The following is a 12,057-nucleotide window of genomic DNA, read 5'->3' on the forward strand; positions in this document are numbered from 1 at the left end:
CAGCGTCAGCCTCTTGTGTCCTTGCCCCAGGTGTATCCTCCTTGGTTTTAGAGATAGGTGAATTAAGCTGCACTGACTTACTCTCCTGTGGAGGTGGTTAGAGATTCTATTCATTATTTTGAAATGTTTCGTTTTCTTTGACCTTTGAGTGGGGAAGCTTGCATGAAGCCATCCTCTTTTGGTGGCTCTGGGTCAGAGGCATGTGATGTCTGCAGGGACCAGCCATGTGCAGAGGAATTCAGCTTTGGAACAGTCACTTTGACAGTGTCCTTTTAAATTGGCTTTGCTGGTGTGACACGTGCCCTGGACAGCTTTGCCAAGCCCAGCTCCAAGAGAGCTAGCTGTTCCTTTCTTAGTCCTCACCTATTAAGGTGTCTTTTTTTTTTTTTAATGTTTTCTGAAAAAGACCTAACAGTTTGCTATGACGTGATTGTCTGAAATTTGACGTTTGTCCCTAAAACAAATATCACATATTAATGAGTTTTTTAGAAGAAAGACTGGCAGCGAGGTTGGCTGCGTCCCCCCCCTTTTTGGCTTACTATGTAGTAGGACAGTAAGTCTTTCCTCCTCGGAATGGCCTGTTTTGTGCCAGCATGTCCCAGTTTCACACTTGTATTTTGTTAGCCTGCCTCGTGCCCTGCTTGTTTTTTCTTTCTAATCTATGTTCTGTATGGATCCATCCCCCAGAGACCTTCCATTGGAAAGCCAGGTCTTTCTAGAACATTTGAAGCTGCCTTGAAAAGAATTGCCGTATTGGTCCGAATATGCAGCTGGACTTTGATCCTGGACAGATTTCCTGGTCTTCCCTCCCCTCTTGCTGGGGATGGCCTCAGGACCATAGTCCTAGTTGAGAAGGGATGGATCTAGGGGATTAGCTGGGGAAGAGGCCACAGGGTCAGACCAAGCTTGCAGTGATGGCACCTCTGCTTGCCCACAGTCACAATCTGAATTGCCCTACAAGGGATGAAGTCTCAGTTTGGTGGCATCACGCCAGAATTGAGTCCTGCCCACTTTGGCCAGATTCTCGCACATGAGGGGCAGTGAGAGAGTGTGGAAAAGGGGAGCGCCATGAAATGCCCCGAGACCCTGGTGGCAGGGGAGAGGATGAGGAATGGGCCCAGAGAAGGGCCTTCAGCATAGTGGGGTCCTGAGTGGAAGGCGTGGGTCTGGAAGGGGGCCATTACCTGGGAGAAGTCCCTGATGAGCTGCTTCTGGAGGACTGTGGCGTGAGGGATTGCCATGCACATTTCAGAAGGAAGCCTCTGTTATTCGGGCCAATACGGACTTCCCGTCAAATGGCAGGCAGAGTTTGAGGTCCAAGCTAGAAGGCAAAGCACATGGGACTGCAGGAGGCCATTTTTTATTTTATTTTTTTTATTTTCTTGGGAGGCATTGGCCCCCTGCTGAATTTCCTAAGGGAATCCATGCAGGTTGTGGCGTGACCATTTTCTTTCCAAAGATGTTCACCCGATGCTCATTGTAACCCCTCCTGGCATTACTCAGGAGGTGCTGGGGATAGGGCTTCTCCAGTTACCGCTGAATGTAATTAGGGTTTTTTTTATTTCTTCTTCAGTTGGCAGTTCTGCAAGTAGTAGTGCTGCAAGGCGAGATTCTCTGGCTACTAGCTCTGAATTGTACAAAAGATCTAGTAGCAGCCTAGCGCCTCCCGTAGGGCCGCCATTTTACAATAGTCTGGGATTTTCCTCCTCTCCAAGTCCAATAGGCATGCCTCTGCCAAGCCAAACGCCAGGACATTGTCTTACGCCACCGCCATCACTCTCATCACATGGATCTTCATCCAGTTTGCATTTAGGTAAAAAAAACCACAACCCTTTTTATTTGTGTGTGTGTGTGTGTGTGTGTATGTGTGTGTGTGTGTGGCTATTTATTTATAATGTGTGTAAACAATTTGATGTGGGATAAGAGGTTCAGAATTGCTTTTGCTTCTAGAAGTTTTCATAACCTTTTGAAAATTGTTCACTTTTCTGTCTCAACATTGAAATAAGAGTCTGATGTACAGTCAGGTTCAAGACCTTTTTGTAGCTTATTCTTTTGATGAAATGCCAAGGTGTGCGGGGTTTTTTTTTTCATTTCTACTTTTGATATGGGGATGTGTGTGTGTGTGTGTGTGTGTGTGTGTGTGTGTGTTTTGAAACTCCCTAAAGAACCAAATGCTTTCTAGATTGTAGTGGTATGAGAATTTCACTCTCCAGAGTTTGTGTATATGAGAAGCAAAAATGTAGCCGAGGTTTGCAGAATGGACCGGTTTCCTTGCTGTGTGGCCCCTCTGCCTACCTGACTGCTGGAGTCAAGGGATTGAGGGTAGCTGGGGACTGCATTTGGTTGTTTCATTAGTTTGAGGCGTTTGAACAGAGTATTTTAATTGTGTGTTAGGCCCCATTTGTTTAAAATAAAACAAGACGCACACCAGTTGGTGGAATTTTTTTTTTAACCTAGACTTTTGATGAAAAAAATTATTTTGCATATGTAAAAGTTTCGTGACTGTTCAATTTGAGTACAGAGTCTCAATTAAATTAGAAATGGGGAGTAGTCATTTTGTTCCCTCAAATGGATGTACTTTGCCCATGTCCATAATAATCTGTGAATGAATTTTAACAGATAATTTAATGTAAATGATATTCATTGTAGGGCCCGTGATAATCTCTGTCTTAAAATGATCATTACTAGAAAGACCAATCACCTCAATTGATGCAAAATTCTAATATTTTTACTTTGAAATACACATTTTCATCCTGTCTCTTTTTTTCTTTTCCTTGTTGGTTAAAAATACTCTGCGTTAATTGCTGTAGCTTGGTCCTTTGAAGCCTTCATCACTGGCAGTTTTTCTAGGGTTAGATATTAGGATTGCCTTTGGTTCCTTCCGGTCATCTCAAAGTCACACGTGTAAGGTCTTGCCAGTGAGTGCTGTGAAAACCCATTTGATCTTAAAGTTTTTTGTTTCCTTGTTAGGGTGTTCTTAGCAGTCTCTTATCAGGGTTCTATCAAAGCCTTCTTTCTTTTTTTTTTTTTAAGCATTGGGGTTAAGTAACTTGCCCAAGGTTACATGGCCAGTTTTTTTTGTGTGGGTGTTAAGTATCTGAGGCTGGAACCGATCCCGGGTCTTCCTGACTCAGGGGCTGGCGTTCTAACTCACTGTGCCACCTAGCCGCCCCCAAAGCCTTCTTTCTGCAAAAGTGTTTGGGCAAGCACCTCGCCCAGAAATCTCTGCCCTCCCCCTCCGTGATTCCAGTCTGGGCAGAGCACCCTGTTTCCGCCACAATGGGGGCTGAGAGAGGAGCTTGAGGAGAGCCACGTGGTTCTGGCTTGGGCTGCCATTGCTTCAGTAGACACCCGGGCCCATTTTGGTGGCTATGCTCCACTGGGATCTGGCCACTTGTCAGCACATCGCTTTCTTGGCCTCTTCCTCAGCATTTGCCGTGTACCTTTTCTTCCCTTGGGTTTGTTCCTTTTCTGTGAACTTTACAGAGGGGCAAGGTGGGGCCTTGGCAAGCAGGCCCTGGGCCCCTGGGTGTCTGTGTTGGGTGTGAGGGCTTTGTTCTGTGGAGGGGAGTTTCCCTTTGGCTCAGATGGTTGTTAGGGATTTCCCTCCTGGTCGTGTGCCACAGAGTCAGCTTTGATGGTAGGCAGGTGTCTGTTATGAGACAGTGAGGATAGAGTCAGCCAGGTAGAAGAGCTGTTACCTGGGCCGGCCGGCCTGCCAAGGCTGCGGCGTGTCCTGCTTGGAAGGCCAGCAACCCCCACAGACACAGGGGAGACTAGGCCACTCTCTGAGTTTGGACAGGGACGAGCAGTTGAAGACCCTCCCCAGGGACCCTCATTCTTGCTCTCTTGGCAGAGTTGGAGTGTTGGGGTGAGGACAGGTGCACCCACCCAGAGAAGCTGGAGGGCCTGGGCTTCCCGCCCCTGCTGAGAAGGCAGAGGGAGTAAATAAAACATGGCCAGGTTTCAGTGGTAAGAAGGGAGACGGTGTGCCTCGGGAATAAAAGTGGCACCCCTTCAGAAGTGATTGCTCTGAGAACTCGTCGTCTGTCCGAAAGCGATCAGATGCTCTGCTCTGGGCAGTTCATGTGTCCCTTAAGCACCCACTCTGCGCCAGGCCCTGTGCTAGGCATGGGAACTGCAGAGACCAGAATGAAGTCGGTCACAAGGTGTGGGGAAAGGGCAGGTAAGCCTGGCGCCATACTTCACACTCGCTGCGCTCTCAGGTCAGTCGTCTAGTGCTCCGACTTCCCCAACTCTTGAAAGGGCATCTGCAAGATCTTGGAACCCCCTGCCGTTTTGTTTGCACAGGAAGATGGGGAGAAGAGGGAGGGAAGGAGAGCTTTGAGGCTCAGCCCCCACCTTGCTTTACACTCTGCTGGGCAGCCTTGGGAGACTTAGTGGGAGTGTGATTGCTGATAGAATGGAGGGAGAACCATCACTGGGAACGCCCTGCAGAGAGGAGATCCCTGAATCTGAAAGTACCATTTATAAATCTCAGTGGAAGCACAACAGAGTGATTTGACAGAGCACGGAATTCTTCTCCAAAGGTTTGCAGGTAAATGTTTGCCGTGGTATTTGTAGCTGAGTAGATGAATCAAGATGCAAATGCTTTGCACTTTAAAAGAGCATCTGATCCTTTTAGGACAAGAAGTTGTCAGAGCAGTCACTTCTCAAGGGGGCACCAGTTTTATGCCCCAGTTCCCCATCGCGTTTTAGTGCCTTATACCACAGAAATGTGCATCTGGGGATTAGTCACCATCAGGGTTTTTGTTTGGTTTGGTAATAGCGATCCCCAGCGCACAGCTCTCCATCCACTTCACCTAACAGCCAATTGATTCAGGCAGTACATGGCTTTAGATGACGGTATTATAAGATATAATTACTTCCATAGCAACATATGGAAGGTAGTTTTTTAGTGGGGAGCTATAATGTGAATCTCAGAAAGCTGGAATTGGGCCACACAGAAATCTGAGATGATGGTTAGGCTGGGGGAGAGGATGTCAGAATGACTTGAATGCTGTGTGAGCTCTTCAGAGACCCGCCAGTTGGGAAGGTGGTAGAAAGGGGGGCATTGGCCACATCTCTCCAGAGGAACAGAGTAAAGGAAAAGACTTAAGGCTTTCCCATTGAGAAGGAAGGGATGAGCTTCAAGCGGAAGCCTGGGAAAGCAGGAGGCACGTCCCCCTGATTTTTTCTGGGAACATTAGGACAAAAGAGCCTGGCCCTCTGCTTGTAGGCTCGTTGATTAACGGGAGGGCTGAGCTGCGGTTTTTATGGAACAGATTTTGTCTGCATAGTAGGGGTCGGTAGGCCTGTTTATATCGGAATTGGGATTCACAACATCAGGGGTCTGTTTATCAGGTTTGCTGTTGATACAGAACTGGGCTGTGTGATGGATTTCATTTGAGATCTGAAAAGATTTCCACATGGTGACTGGGGCAAGCAGAAGAATCACTGAAAAAGCCGCACACTTGCGTTGGCCTTTGGCCTCCCTCTGCCTCAGCCCCTTGCCTCTCCTTTCTTTCCTTTCTTAGCCCTGCCTAGCGCCTGGTTCCCCACTGCTGGAGCTGCCTCCTTGCTTTTCGGCACGGCCATGCCACTTCTCCTCTGCATGCTGGTCGGGAAGGAAGAGACAGGACGTTCGTTCCTCAGCACGGTCCCTCTAGACTTCCTTTACCTCCCTTCCTCAGCACCCTTCCACCCTGTTTGTATGTCCTCTCGGCATCGAGTGTCCCTCGCTCTTACTGTGGTGCCCCAGCCCCCACCTAGTTCCCTTATCTCTGTTCCTCCTCCCAAGCGAAGGATGTAGCTGGGACGAGTCTCAGGATTGTTGTAGTCGTAAAGTTGACTTCTCCGGGCATCTGGGCTTTCACCGTGACAAAGGAGTTCTTTCACTTCTCCACAGTTCACTCTGTCTATCACTGCCCAGAGAAGCTGCTAGAGCCCTTCTTCTGACGCCTTCTTCAGCTTCCTCTCCCCAGCCAAACACACGGCCTCTTCCTTTTCTGACGAGAGCGAGGCATTTGGTGTGCACTTCCTCGCCTCCTATTCTTTTCCTGTCAAAACCCCATCCCTCACCCTTCCTTTCCCTGCTTGTTTCTAACAGTGAGGTGGCTCGAATTCCTCCACGTGCCTGTCTATCCACTCAAAGCACCCTCCAGCATCCCCTCACCGTCTCATGAATCTTCAGCCTCTCCTGTTCTCTTAATGCTCCTGCCCTAACAAAGGCCCCAGTCTCCCACATCCTTTAAAAAAAAAAGGAACCCTCCCTTAGAGTCTACTGTCTTCTCAAGCTATCAGCTTGTATCTCTTACTCTTTTCTCAGCCAGACTCCTAGAAAAGTCTGTTCCCACATTTGGCCTCATTCCTCTCCACTCGTTTGATCCTGAGCCCTTGGCGGTCTGACTTCTGACCTCATCACTCACTTGAAAGTGCTTTCTCTAAAGGTACTGATTATCTCTCTGTCTCCCTTGCTGACTAGACTTGTGTTTCCAATTTTAATCGTGATTTTTCAGGACCATATGTTCAACTTGTAAGAATTACCACAGTCAAAAACTTTGAATAATCGTACAAAAGGAATATCCTTACCCGTACCACCCATTGTCAACAGATTTATTGAACACAAAATCTTTAAAGCCCATCAGGGCTATTAAAAAAAAAAAAGTTGTATTAAGAGTTTCCTGTTGGCCATATATGCTAGCTTCCATCTACTGTTACCCCAGTAAAATTAGTCAGGCCCCATTTTAAGGAATGTGAAGGGCCTTAGCCAGAACTCATTACCTCCACCACCTTACCTGGGCCAGGGCAATGACTTGGAGCAGAGCCGTACCAGGCACAGGTGAAAAGACTCAGGAGGAGCCAGGCTGGTGTTTTATGGGTTTGACTACCGATTGCAGAGGAAGGAGAGGAGATGGTGGGACTTGGAGGAGCCAGACACCACTGACCTTAGGCCCTTCCCACAGACCACAGCTCAGACTCCGCGTGGCTGAGACCGAACTCCTCCTCTCTCCCTTACAGGCCTCCCTTTGCTGCCTTCTTTCTATCAGAGGCACCGTCGTGACATGCTAACAGCCTCACCATTGCCCTGGACTCCTCACTTTTCCTCCTGCACATGCCCAGTCGGTTGTCTTCACTGTCTCCAAAACATCCTTCTCTTTGACCGGTTCTCTCCAGTCCTACAAGCACCACTCCTGGTCAAGTCCACATAGCTCTTCCCTCCTCCTAGTACTGGCATCAGCCCATCCCTCCCTTATCTTTCCCCCATAGTGCTTCGAGATCTGACTGTCACTACCTTCTTCGGTGTCCCCATTACCTCTAGAATCAGATGCAAGTTCTTCTCTTCGTCAGCTTGGTCCCAGCCTCTTTGACTTCTTTGGGCATTAGCACTCCTCCCCCACTCAGCACTCCAGCCAGAGAGCTTTCTCTTCCTCTCCCCTTGGCCATGGCTCTACCCCATGCTGGCCATGAGATCCCTCCTTAACTTTGGGTCAGTGAATCCTTCTTTTCCTTTAACATAGAGCCTAAGCACTGTTTTTGGTATGAAGCTTTTCCATACTCACCCCTTCGCCACCACCAAATGCCATTGCCCTCCCTTCCAAACTACTTGTACACATTTTTATTCATTCCTTATATGTGTCTTCGCCTCGTTTCTTACCTTGCTTTAAGAAGCCAAGGGCTCCCACTGCCTCCGGGGCCATCTGCAGGCGTCCTCATCTCTGCCTTGCCACTGGTCCCAGGTAGTTCCAGAAGAGAAGATGAGGCTGGTGACAGTGCACAGCCCTCCCTTCCTCAAACCCAGCACTTGCAAGCTGTTGCACTGCTTTTCTGTGGTCGTGATCTTTTTGGAGAAGAAAGACCGATGTGCCACAGGGCTGCAGGGATGGGCCAGAGGAGACTTGGCTCATTCTGAATCAGAGGAGGACACACTGGCTCTGCTGCAGCCCAGAGGCCACGTTGCGAGCTCCGAGTGACAGGCAGTCTGGCCCGCAGCAGCTGTGGGAGCCAGCCCACATGCACCCAGCTCTGCCCTCTGTCAAGTGCTGTGGGCTCTCTGTTTCCTTAGGTCCTTCCTCCCCGCTCGCCTCTTAGCTGATCCGTGAACAGAGGCAGCATCTGCCTTCTCCCTCCCTGGCTGCCTGCCAGGCCTGGCTTTTTCTCTCTCCTTCCATGCTGAGTTAATCTTTATGCCATTCAGCAGGGTTTGCCCATTTTTTGTCATCCTTGCCAGTTTGCTGGCTATGCATGGGAACCTCGAGATTGTTGGAATTCATGGCTTTCTTCTTTTGGGGATTGGGAGTATTCTCTTACATGGTTGGTAGTAGTTTGGAATTCTTATTTTGGAAACCATATGTTCAGCCATAGGGAATGGTTCTTACTCTTGTTTATCGGGGACTGGATCCAAAGATTGTTTTTCCTCTCCCAAATTGACAGGCTTCTTGTTCTAGTCGCATTGGTTTTGGTCCCGCGCAGACATCTGACGTTCATTGTTGGGGGTGGGGGGGATCTTTGCCTTTCTCTGCCAAGAATCTGCTCTCTGCTCTCTCTACACAGCTAGGGACAAGACCCATTCTCTTGTGTCTGATATGGCATGAGAGTTACATACAGTCAGGGCAGGGCCGTCTGCAAATGAAGAGTCCTTTTGTGGTAGGAATTGATGGGAAGGTATGTTGGCAAAAATCAGTTTGGAATCTTACAACTACGCTCACTTCAGAATGATGCATGTCCTGAATTACAAAGGCCGCATCACTTCCAAAAAAATAATGTAAGAGAACCAAACTGGCCATCTGTTAAAACCCCCAAACCCTGGAATATATCATTAAAAATAGAGATCATTTTGGCTACCTGCATGTCAAAGTTTCTATATTTGGCATAACCAAAATCAACAAAAGAGAAACTGTTCAAAACCTTTGCATCAGATATCAGTGACAAAAGAATGATGCCCAGATCTTGGCAGTTGGTCTGTATCATGTAAAGATTTGACTTCTCATGATGCATTCATTGTTGGGGCTATGAAGTGATTTAACTTTTGGATTTCCGTTTGTAATTATACAGTGAAGTTATCAGCTCCTTCCCATACTTTCTGAACCAGTGAACTGACATTTGGCATCCACTGGGGTAAAGGGGTCCCTCACAGATCAGAGGTTCAGGTTGTAGCGCTGAGGGAACTGGGAACGATGTGGGCACCCGTGGCTTAGAAAGTCATGTGATGTCATTACGCCACGAGAAGGCAGAGTATGATGATGGCAACGTTTTATTAGGCCGTTGGACTGAAAAATAAGAATTCATTCTGTCTTATGTATAGGACATTGTAATCTCAGTGGCAGTAATCTGTGACTTCCTTTGATAATCTAGTCTACTGCTAAAGAACCACATGGTGGGAAGTTTCCCTTGGCAGTGGACATCCCCCATTTGTGAATTTAGAATCCTCGGAAGTCATCTTATACAGACCCCTCATTTTATAGGTGAACCGAGGCATAGTGTAGGCAAGTGCCTTGAGTCCGTATGTCTAGACTATGGGCAGCAGTATTTGAGCACAGGCCTTCTGACTCCAATCCCAATGCTCTTCCCGCCTCCCACTCCCAGTCCCCTTTGGGGGACAGACGGTGTTGCCCTGGACCTGTCTCAGAGCTGTTTACACATGCAGGTATAACACGTAATTCAGGTGCTAGCATTCCATTGCCTTTTCTCATCTTTACTCTCATAATTCACTCTGGAGACTTTCATTATTGTTTCCAAACAGTTTCCTGCATGTTCATGTCCTTCATTACTTGGGGTCTGGGATGTGGGGGCTTGTACAGAGAGGACAGGCAGCTTTGTATGGAGCAGAGCCCAGGGAGCACACAGACCTTTGCTATCCCACTAATCATGTTTGTTAAGCTCCATTGTTAATTAGATAATAGAAAAAGAGAGTTTTGGGGGCAGTGACACCTTTCCCTGAAAGGCTTCTTCTGGATGAAAACCTTTCTTGGAGAATTCCAGAGACTCGGGATTTAATGGGAACCGAGCCTGAACTTTTTGCTGGTATTGACCATGTGTGTGACATTTTCTATTTCCTTTTTTGTACCTATTTTAGTAAAATCAAAGACTGCCTTGTTCTGGTTTTAAATCTGGAGTTTCTTTGTGAATGTTGATGTGTTGTGGTGGTTGGTAGTCAGTTTAAACAGCGACTTGATCATAAAAATAAACTGTTAAGTGTGAACACTGTGAGACAGGGTAGAGCAGGGAGGCTGGGCCATGGGGGAAGCTCGGGTACAGATCAGCAGGCCCCTCGGCATTCACACATTTATAATTGTGGAGAGTTGGGGAGCATCGAACGATAGCGTGTACCGCCAAGCCCCCAGACTGCACCCTCCAGCAGGCCGTGTAGTAGAATGGGAGATGGGAACGAGATTTTTAGTCCAAAGAGAGCCAGAAATGGACATTTCACTCATGAAACCTTTATGGAAAACCTGTTTATACAGTGTATGGAATGAAGGCCTCAGAGGGATAGAGGGAGAAAGAATTGATTGCACTTGAGGAGGTGTTTATGACATGCCTACTGTGTGCCAGCTGAGGCACATCTATAGCCCCTGCTACATGCCTGGCACTGTGCTCAGCACGTTACCAGTACGACCTCGTTTGATTTTGACAACAGCCTGGAAAGTGGTGTTATTATTCCCATTTTATAGATGAGGAAATTGAGGTGGGCAGAGTAAGTGACTTACCTAGAGTCACACAACTAGTAAACATCTGAGGCTGGATTTGAATATAGGCCTTCCTGGCTAGAGGCCTGTGCTTTACTCACTGCACCAGGGAGCTGCGCGATACCAATTAGAAGAAGGCCATCTGGTCATCCTCATGTGAGGCCGTGAGGATCTGAACTTGGGCAGAGGCCTGTGATGGCCACAGGTATTAAGGACCATCAGATTAACCAGCCTCAGCAGCAGTGACTGCTGAAGGGGAGGGAGCCAGGCGGCTGTGATGCCGCACATTAGTCCTGGGCATTGATTTGTGACACCTAGGGTATGGCAGGCCCCAGTATCCTTAAGGAGCTAACATGTCCATCTGAGGAGTACAAAAATCAATGTAAAATTGGGGGGCGGGGAATTTGAGACACCGAGGCGATCCAGAAAAGGCTTCATGTAGAAAGTGTGGCCCTGCAGGCGGCAGAGGAGTGCAGTCACTGGTGACTGCCCAGGCACAGACTGGGGCAGGATGGGCATTGGCAGAGGGCGTATGCTGAGAAGGAATTCATGAGGTTTGCTGCAGAGGTCCAGATGAAGATCACCAGCCAGAGTGAGGTCTTTGCAAAAAAGAAAAAGACACTGTGTACACGAAAATAATCATTTCTATTACTCACTTGGCTTCTATACTCCCGAGTTGGGGGAGAAGTTTTCTGCTCACTTGCTCCCAGGGCTTTCCCACTGTCTCCAGGAGAAAAGGGTAGGCCCTGCCCAGGCCCTCCTCAGCCCGTGGGCATGGCCTGGCCTCTGAAGCCTCTTTGACCTTCTGTAATGTAATGCCAAGGAAAGGCAACTTCCCAAGGTTCAGAATACCAGCATAGGGGCTCTCCATTTTATTCAGTGACCAACCAAGAACAGAGAAGATCAAAACATGACATCATTCAAAATACAGCATTTACTAAGGGTGATTAAATAATCTCCAAGGACTACTCACCCTAGGATCTTCCAATCATTCAATCAATTACAAAGTCTCTGTTCTAAATACTTCTCCACCCTTAGGCTGTACCTTCATTTGGTCCACCACAAAACCCCTCTTCTCAAATGGAGATTAGTTTCCAAATATAAGTAAAGTACCTTCATTTGTCAATCACAGAGCACAATAAGGTCAAAAGTTCCCCACCCCTGGATCACAATTGAATCTACCCCAGAGTTACATCAAGTTTAAGCACAGCACTTAATACCCAAATGGAGGTCTTTTCTTCATCTTGACAAGAGGCAAGTTCTCAGCAATCTTAGTTCCTGGGGAGACAAGGCTTAGCAAGGCCATAAGATACATTGCCAGTCCCTTCATGAATTCATCCTCTGTCTGTAGAACAGTCCTAGAACCCCTGAA

At 47.8% G+C, this 12,057-nt stretch overlaps 1 protein-coding gene across 7 annotated transcripts in view; it reads left to right on the forward strand.

Moving 5' to 3' along the window:
• The window catches only part of PUM2 (pumilio RNA binding family member 2), a 92,103-nt gene that overhangs the window by 54,799 nt on the left and 25,247 nt on the right, over positions 1-12,057 (forward strand). For 5 of the 7 annotated variants that reach the window (XM_069102986.1, XM_069102988.1, XM_069102987.1 and 2 more), the window contains one exon: positions 1,574-1,813. The exons of the other annotated variants lie outside the window; for them this stretch is intronic. In XM_069102986.1, coding sequence (XP_068959087.1) covers positions 1,574-1,813 — 240 coding nt within the window. The remainder of the gene's footprint in view (positions 1-1,573; positions 1,814-12,057) is intronic. 7 annotated transcript variants of the gene reach the window in all.

The sequence above is a fragment of the Petaurus breviceps genome, unplaced genomic scaffold (assembly GCF_028583685.1).
Source record: "Petaurus breviceps papuanus isolate PSGF00001 unplaced genomic scaffold, PetGlider_PUasm1.0 559, whole genome shotgun sequence".
In the NCBI taxonomy this organism is placed as follows: Eukaryota; Metazoa; Chordata; class Mammalia; order Diprotodontia; family Petauridae; genus Petaurus; species Petaurus breviceps.